The following is an 8,474-nucleotide window of genomic DNA, read 5'->3' as shown; positions in this document are numbered from 1 at the left end:
CGTCCTTCAAGGTGCAGCTTCCTCCAGGAAGCCCTCCTGCCTGCCCTTCACCCCAGGCTGTGTGGGGGGACTCCTGGGAGCCTCCCTGAGAGCTCTCCGTTGCAGAAGGGAAAGCACCAGTAGCTGGCAGGTCCCCTGTAGAGCAGCGAGTGGCCGAACGTCAGGGGAGGACGGCATAGATGTGGCCCAAAGGGGCCCTTCCTTCAAACCCCACTTTACAGAGCAGGAAACGTGGCCAGCGAGGCGGGGCACTGCCTCCCAGGCCACGGCGGGCCTGCCACGGCCGGAGGTCCCAGTGCCGAGCCCTGCGGGCGGGTGTGCGCGCGGGCCGGGCGGCGGCGACGCAGGGGCCCGCCCGCCTCTCAGCGTCCCTTTCCGGCTCCACCCTGGAGAAACGGGGTGCGCGCCGACAGGTGCAGCGGCGGCGGGGATGGAGACCCCCAGCCGGGGTGGAGGACGCGCCCCCTGCCCTCCACCCAGGGAAGCGCGCCGCTTACTGTAGCTCACGGGCTGGGCCGGGCCGGGGCTGCGGGGCGCCGCGGGGCGGGGGCTGCGGGGTCTCGGCGGCGCGGGCGGAGGCCTCCGGGGCGGACAAAGCCGGGTCCCGGCCTGGCCAGGCGGCGCCGCGGCTCGCGGAGCTGGGCGAGACCACCGCGCGCGGGGGCGGGCGCGGGGCGCGGGGCGCGGGCGCGGCGGCCAATGGCGGCGCAGGAAGACGGGCTGGTGCCATGGCAACAGCCAATGGCGGCCCCGGGGCGGGGACGAGCGGCGGCCGCCGGACGTCGGGCCTCCGAGCGGGCTCAGGGACTGGGTGTGCAGGGGGGGGGGTGAACGCCCTCGGAGGGAAGGGGGCACCCCGAGGACGAGGACCCTGTGTCCCCCCTTCTGGGGTAAAGCGGCCAAGAACCTCCGGCGCCCAGATCCGGAGAATTTGAGAGTAAAAAAAGCATGCGGTCTTGGATGTTACATCAGAATTGGGGGGCGGGGGGGGCGCAAGGGAGAGGCCAGCGCCTCCGACGGATCCAGGCCTTGTGCAGATGGGTGAGGGCGGGGCAGGGCTCAGGATCCAGGCTGCACTCCCAACCCCCTGCCAGCGGGGTGCTGGCTGGCACGAAGGGGTGGGCGTGGGGCATGGGCGGGCATGCTGAGAGGCACTGAGGACCCTGGCGCTTCCCCCCGTCTCCCGCCTGGCAGAACCCCTCATGGGTGTCTGGCGTGACCCCTGTCCACCCGCGTGTCGCTTGGTCTCTCGCAGCCTCTGTCTCCGTGTCCCATCACGCTCTTCCACCCTCCCAGAAGGTAAGCCAGGGCAGGGAGAAGCCTGGGCCCCAGCTGCCTCGGTCTCCGTGGGGCCACAGAGCCAGCACTTTGCAGCTGCGCCCAGTCCTTACTGCCTCGGGCACATGCATGCCCGGGGGGGGGGGGGTTCTGCGCCAGGAGCTGTGGTTTGGGGGGCCTGCCTCTGTCCTTCCTGGCTGGGGCAGGGGGCATGGAGAACCTCGTTTCTCCCCTCGGCAAAATGAGGAGGTGGCTGCAGCCTCTGTGAGGGCAGGTGCAAGGCGGGCAGCCCAGAGCACGCGCGCCACGTTGTCTTCTGTTGGGTCTACGCAGGAGGTCCCGGGGGGCAGTCCCCAGCCTGTGGGCCTTGAGAAGGGGGTGCAGTGGGCCAAGGGGCTCTTTCTGGAAGCTGGGAAGGCTGCACAAGAGGACACCAGTGCTTGGCCTTTTCAGGATGAGTAAGAGTTGGCTATGGAAGCAAGGAGGGGACAGGCATTCCAGGCTGAAGGAACAGTGTGTACAGTTCCTGGAGCTGAGAGGTCAAGGCCCTGTCAGGCGGCATGGGCTTGGAGCGCGGCCGGAGCCGTCCCGCGAGGAGTCCCGGGGCTGAGCGGATCGTGGAGAGCAGGGCGGACCGGCCAGAGCTGGAATGGGGGCGCGGAGAGGACGGAGCCTGGGGCCCCAGCTTCAGTGTGACCTTGGACATCTCTCTCTTTGGCCTTAGTTTCCGGTTTTGCTGACTGAGAGGTGGGCTGGAGAACCCTTGCCTGCCTCCCCCACCCCGTCTCCGATGCGGCCGCTCTCAGCCCGTCTGATGCCCAGCCGTGTCCTTGGACGTAGGAGGACACTGAGGCTCAAGCCAGGGAGCAACTGCTTGAGTCACTTGTGAGCCTGACCAGCCCTGGGCTCCCCCTCCTTGGGGACCGGAAGGCTGAGGGCACAGGGACTGAGACTCCAAGGCAAGACGCCCTTGTCCCTAAGCGTCTGGAGTCTCACGTCTCTGACACACCCTGCCCCTTGTCCCCAAATATTCCTGACCCTTTAAATTCTTGAGCCATATCCAGGCATCACTGGAAATCTGAGAACCACGGATCCTCGGGAACCCCCACGGCACCCCGGGACCCCAAGCCCAGTCTTGGGGGAATGAAAGAGACCCCTCAGTGTACAGAGGCCAGGTCTAGTGGGGAGGGCACTCCCTGGGCTCCTCTGTGCTCCCTGCCGCTGCTGGGCTCTCAAGGGGAAAGTTGAACCATGGGCCTCGCTTATCCCCACCCTCACCCTGAGACCGCCCCCCCCCGCCCCCCCAAGCCGGCATCTGGCTCAGCACACAACAGGGTCACTCGGAGTGCCTTCGAGTCTTCCGAGCATGACCTAGGTGTCTCTTCGGGCCTCGGGAAAAGGGTCCGCCCTTTTCCACTGACCATCCACTGTGTTAGACGCTGGGGGCAGAACCAGGGGTGTCCCCCCCGCCCCAACTCGGAGCTTGGGGGTGGGCAGAGGGAAGCAGGAAGGCACCAGGTTGTCATCCGACCAGAGATGGGGCGCGGGCTGGGTGACGGAGAGGGGCCCTGACAGGGGAGCCGGGAATACTACTGGAGATGAGGGGGTGGTGGCGCCGTGCCCCCGACATCTGGTCCGGGGTGGGTTCCCTGACAGCGTTCTGGGCCTCAGTTTCCCGGGCAGGGAGAGGGCAAGCGAGCGCCCTGTCAGCACCGCGGACAGCTCCCCCAGGCCGCCAGGCCTGGTCCTTCGCCGGCGCCTCCGCCCGGCGCTCAGGCTTCAACCCAGCCGAAGGCTTGACCTTGGGCTCCCCGCTGCACCCCCAGCCTCAGTTTCCCCTTAAATTAGGAACGTTAAAGCCCCCGGGTTCAGAACGATCACGGAGGACAGCAAGGCTCTCAGGCCCAGTGGAATGCATATTATGAACCTCAGCGTCGGCGACGGTCGGAGACGGCCCTACGCTGGGATCCCAGAAGGGGAAACTGAGGCCCGAAGAGGTGCAGGGCGTGGCCCAGCCCTTATCCGCCAGTGCGGGACGGAGCCTCGGCAAGACGGCGCCCCGCCGCAGTCCCACCGCCCCACCTGCTCTCTGCGTCCGCGCAATGGGGCGGGGTCGCGGGGGGTCTTTCTCCGAGGCCAGAAGCTGGGCCCGGCGAGGCCGCGCTTGCGCAGACCCGGGGTGGGGGATTCGCAGCGACTCGGGGGAGGGGCTCCCCCCGGAGAACAGCCTGAGGCAGTTGCCCTGGCAACGGTCTCCGCGGCGACTGCGCGAGACCCCAGACCCGTCAAGCCCCGTGCGCGTTTCGGAGTGCCCCCCACGCCCTTACCTGGTCCCCGAAGAAGGCCGAGTGCAGCAGGCTCAGCAGCGCCAACAGCCCCATGGAGCCGCGGCCGCCCCGGACCAGCGCGCGCCCCGCCCTCAGCTGCTGGGGGGCGGGGGGGAAGAGCCTCCCTGCGCCTGCGCGGAGGGACTGCGGGGAGGGCACGCGCCGCGGGTCGGGGCGCGGACTCCTGCGGGGGGGCGGCCGCGCGGGGCTGCGGGCTTCACAGGAGCGGGGGGAGGGAGTCTCGCGGGACTGAGGACTCGGGGGGGCGGCGTGAGGAGGGGAACCTGCGTGAGCAAAGCGGGGTGCGGGGCGGAGGGAGAGCGGGGAGGGGTCCCGAGGAGAATGGCGATCTCGGGGGGAAGGATGGGGGAGGCGCCACCCTGTGGCCGCATTCGGCTGCCGGCCTGGACCGACCCCCGGCTCCGCGCTCAATCCGTTCGTCACTCAGCAAACAGTTGCTGCCGGTCTCCAGTTTGCGGGGCTCAGAGATGGGTGCTGGGCACGGATGGGACTTGCTGGCTCACACCACACGTACAGACATCCACCCAAGTCCCTTAACCAACACCTATTAACCACCACCTGTGCGCTGGGCCGTGTGCAATGAAGTCATTGAAGCAGAGCGCTCGTGGGAACTGGCACCCTGGGCGTAGAGGGAGTGGCAGCCCGCGGTGGGCGCGGGCAGCGCCAGGGACGTGGGGCGCGGAGGCTGCCGGGAGGACCCTGAACAGACCCGAGTAAGGCGGCCGGGCACAGGGAACAGCCAGCGCAAAGGGAGGCAGGGGGTGGGAGCGAGGTGTGCGTGGAGGCGTCGGGCCGCGCCCCGGGAACGCGGGGGGACCCCCGGGGCAGAGCCCGACTCGGTGCTCAGCGGCGCCCTCTGGTGGCAGCGGGGAGACCAGGGCGCAGGCGACCGCGTTAGTCCGGGAGGGATGGGGGCAGGGATCGCCGAGGGTCGTTTTTAGGGATGACTAAGTCCCGGAAAGCGAAGGACAAGCAACGAGAGAAACGGGGCGCGGGCTCGGCCTCCACAAGCAGGTGCCATGGGGTCAGTGGGTAGGGGGCCTGGCAGAAAAGTCTGGAAGCACGAACGAGCCAGGACTCCAGGAGCTGTCGTGGAGCCTGGGGGTCAGGGGGTGGATAACTACTTATTCCGCACTGACCTACAGGTGAGAAATAGCGACCTGGCCGGATCCGGGACAGGCTCAGAAGGGGGCTGGCCCACGCGGGGGCGGGAGTGGAGACCTAGCGCGGATGGGGGATGCCAGTGACGGGCACCGGAGACACCCGGTGGGTATGGGTGTGGGCTGCAGCCCGGTGGACTGGCCCAGAGCATCAGGCTCCGGAAACCAAGTAAGTAATGTGGCTGGGGGTCTGAAGGCAGAGCCCGAGCCTAGGGACCCGGCAGTGAGACCAGGCAGGTGATTAATGCACCCACCCCACAGCATGGCCTCCGGGAAGCGTGGCCTGGCCTGGAGTGTGCAGCTCGGTCTGCGTGGGGCACAGCTGCTATCGCCTGTAACACTAATGCACACTGGCTGCCAATCACGCGTAAGTGGTTAACAGAAACGGCCCGAAGCCCTGAAGGGGTGTCCTGCGGGCTTCCACGGAACAAAGTCTGTTCTAAAGGCCCAATTTTGGCCACACAGGCCAGTGGAGAGAACACCAAGTTTGCCCATGTTCCCTCCCTCCCCCCGTCACCGGGTGTGTGGGCATCACCCCTGGCTGGCATCTGCCACCCCGCAAACATCTGTGTGCACCCACACTCTGCTCCCCCAGGTGGACCTAGTGCCTTAAAAGCTCCGCCCATTTTTACGTAGACTTCATGCCCAACGCGAGACCTGAACTCACGACTCTGAGCTGAGATGGGGTCAGACCCTCAAGCAGGACACTCAGCCTACGGAGCCACCCAAGCGTGCTCTGCCCGTTTTTATGGCTTTTCCTCCTCAAGGTCAACACCCAAGTTCCAGTGAAGCCACTTTTGTGCTGGGCATTCTTCTCCCCCTGGTCAATGTTACATGAAAAGTTTCCTGTATTTCAACTTCTTTTTGAGAGCGGGAATGAGGAGGAGGAGGAGAGGGGCAGAGATCGAGAACCTCAAACAGGCTGAACACTCGGTGCCGCATCTGACCCGGGGCTCAATCCCACAGCCCTGGGAACACGACCCGAGCTGAAATCAGAGACAGTTGAACCCTTCCCCTTTTCCGGGCTGGGCTTCGTGGGCGGTTGACTTATGGAGGTGACACAAAGGCTTCTGGGGTCCCAAAAGAAGGGTGTGTGGATGGTGCCAAGCAGGCCAGTTAGCAGCTCTGACCGTGGCCTTTAAACCACAGAGCACCCAGCTGCCTCATCAGCGTCCCACCCAACACACCCCATGATGTGTCGCGTCGGCCTCTCCGCAGCCCAGCGGGCTCAGGGGGCCTGTCCAGAAGGGCCCGAGTCCCTGAGCTTTGCCACCCGTCAGCGTCCCCGCTGGGAGCTCCAGGCCCCCCCGCCCCCCCTGGCCTTGCCTCCTGCCACCCAGGCTGCAGACCTGCCTCCGGATCACCTGGTCCCAGCACCGTGGCTCCTTCTGTCCCCACCGCCGGGGCGCCTGTTGGATCTGGCCCTGCAAGCAGTCTGCCCCGTGTACCTGCCTCTGCCCCGGGCTGTGCACACAGCAGCCCACTTTCTGGGACTCCAACCCGACAGAGAACAGTGAGCAAATCGTGTTGCGACTCGGAAATAAAATGTGCAAGGAGCGTAGCCCGGAGCTGGTGACAGCGATGCCGCAGGGAGGGCAGAGAGGCGCTTTGCGTCCCTCACCTCCCAAACGGAGGTGCAGACCCCGGCCCCGCACACGCAGCACGCATCCAGCTCCCCTGACCGGATCCCCGCCTCGGCCGGCGCCCACACGCTGTCCACCAGCTGCGCGCTCTGTGGAGGAGTCTACCGTCTTCCTCCTCCGGAAGAAAACAAATCTCAACAGAAATACTTTGGGGAGCCCGGGCCAGGAGGCAGGTGAGGGGCACCGGGCGCACGTGTGCAGATGCAGGGGAGGTAAGGCTCGGGCTGCGCGAAGACTCCCTCAGGTCATGGGCTCGGGCTGCACCCCCACCACCCTCGGACTGGATGAGGGAGGAGGAGCCCCCGAAGGGCACGCCAGCTCCAGGGGACGCCCTTCCCTCGGCCCAGGAATGCCAGTGCCTGCACATGTGGGTCCGCGATAGAAGGGTCCGGACGCAGGGGGCAAAGGGCGCACAGGAAGTGCTTCCTGCACTTACCTGCGAAGCGTGGCCATCCCCGTGTCACAGCAGGACACCGGGCCCACCTCCCGCACCGAAGGGGCCCACACCCGGCCCCAAGACACGCGCGCCCTGAGCCTCCCAGCCCCGGAGACGGAGGAAGAGACAGACCCGGGCAGAAGACGTCTGCGCCTTTATTGGCCGATCGGGCTACTTGAGGGGGATGAAGCGGGACGAATGGGTGGCCCCGATGCCGGGCCTGCCGTGCTTCACGGGCTTGTAGGTGATGGAGAACTCGCCCAGGTAGTGGCCGATCATCTCGGGCTGCGGGGGTACAAGCAGGGCAGGGTGTCAGGGGGCGGTGAGCGGATGGGCCCCCGCCGCCCGCCCGGCCGGCCCCAGATACCTTGATCTCCACCTGGTTGAAGGTCTTGCCGTTGTAGACCCCCACCATGCTGCCCACCATCTCGGGCAGGATGATCATGTCTCGCAGGTGCGTCTTCACCACCTCGGGCTTCTCCATCGGGGGCGCCTCCTTCTTGGCCTTGCGCAGGCGCTTCAGCAGCGAGTGCTGCTTCCGGCGCAGGCCACGGTTCAGCCTCCGCCGCTGCCGGGCGCTGTACAGCTGCATCAGCTGCTCGCTGGGGACGGGGTGCTAAGGCGTGAGCAGCCTGGGCGCGACAGCACCCCCTCGGCCCGGCCTCTAACATCTCTGCTGCCCCGCTGCTTCCCCAATCTGCTGGGAAGCCCTCGGGGTCAAGGACCTGCAGGTCGCTGTCTGGAGGCGGGGAAACTGAGGCAGGCAGACACGTGTCTGGAACGCCTTGGGCAAACCGCTGTTCCCTCCAGTCTCAAGGACCCCCGGCCCCTCACTGCCCCGCGCACTTCCAGGAGGGGTGCGAGGCTTCCAGGCAGGCCTGTCTCCCCATCTGAGAGCCGGGACCCCGCATCCAAGTCACACCACGGCCGCCCTGCCTAGGCGTTCCCAGCCCGGGTTAGCTTCTCGCGTTTTCAGGGGGCGTAAAAAGTGTCACGAGGGGACACACGGCAATTAGACTCGATCCGAACGTCAGTGTGCGCAAACAGCGCGCCGCCCCCGCCCGTCCGGCCCCCTTACTAGGACATGTCCAGCAGCTGGTCCAGGTCCACGCCGCGGTAGGTGAACTTGCGGAAGGTCCGCTTCTTCTTCTGCTCCACTTCCGCCTGCGCGGGTCCGAGACGCGGATCAGAGGGCGGCCACAGACCCGAGTGCCACCCCCGCGGCCGCCCTCGGGAGCCCGCGGGGACACACGGCCTGCGGCGCGTTCCCGGCGAGCGCGGGCGGCTCGGGGTCGCTGGGGCTCGGCCAGGACGTATCGGCCTGCGCGGGCCCTCCCCGCTCCGCGTCAGCCCGACCCCAACCCGGCCCGCCCCGCCCCCCCATATGCGGTGGCCCCGGAGGCTCGGAGGAGGCTGCCGCAGCCCGACGGCCTGACCCCGGCCTCGGCGCGGCCACACCGCCGATGGCGCCGGATGAATCGGGAGCAGCCACACCAAACGGCGACACTCACCATCTTGTCAGCTCTTCGGAAAGGACCGCCCTCTCTGCGCCTGCGCGATTATCACGAAGGGGCCGGTGAGCCCCGCCTCGCGGCCGACCGCTCGGACG

At 67.3% G+C, this 8,474-nt stretch overlaps 1 protein-coding gene across 1 annotated transcript; it reads right to left on the bottom strand.

The window, feature by feature from the left end:
* Positions 1-7,000: 7,000 nt before the first annotated feature.
* RPS15 (ribosomal protein S15) lies at positions 7,001-8,474 on the bottom strand. Its single transcript, XM_039247971.1, has 4 exons — positions 8,377-8,474; positions 7,944-8,029; positions 7,233-7,467; positions 7,001-7,150 (listed from the first exon to the last, which is right to left on the bottom strand). Exons 1-4 carry the CDS (start codon positions 8,377-8,379, stop codon positions 7,037-7,039), a joined length of 438 nt encoding a protein of 145 aa, XP_039103902.1. The 5' UTR covers positions 8,380-8,474; the 3' UTR covers positions 7,001-7,036.

Source organism: Hyaena hyaena, unplaced genomic scaffold (genome assembly GCF_003009895.1).
Source record: "Hyaena hyaena isolate Hyena2069 unplaced genomic scaffold, ASM300989v1 scaffold_302, whole genome shotgun sequence".
NCBI lineage: Eukaryota > Metazoa > Chordata > Mammalia > Carnivora > Hyaenidae > Hyaena > Hyaena hyaena.
The sequence above is the reverse complement of the archived record's forward strand: the minus strand, read 5'-3'. Positions and strand labels throughout refer to the sequence as shown.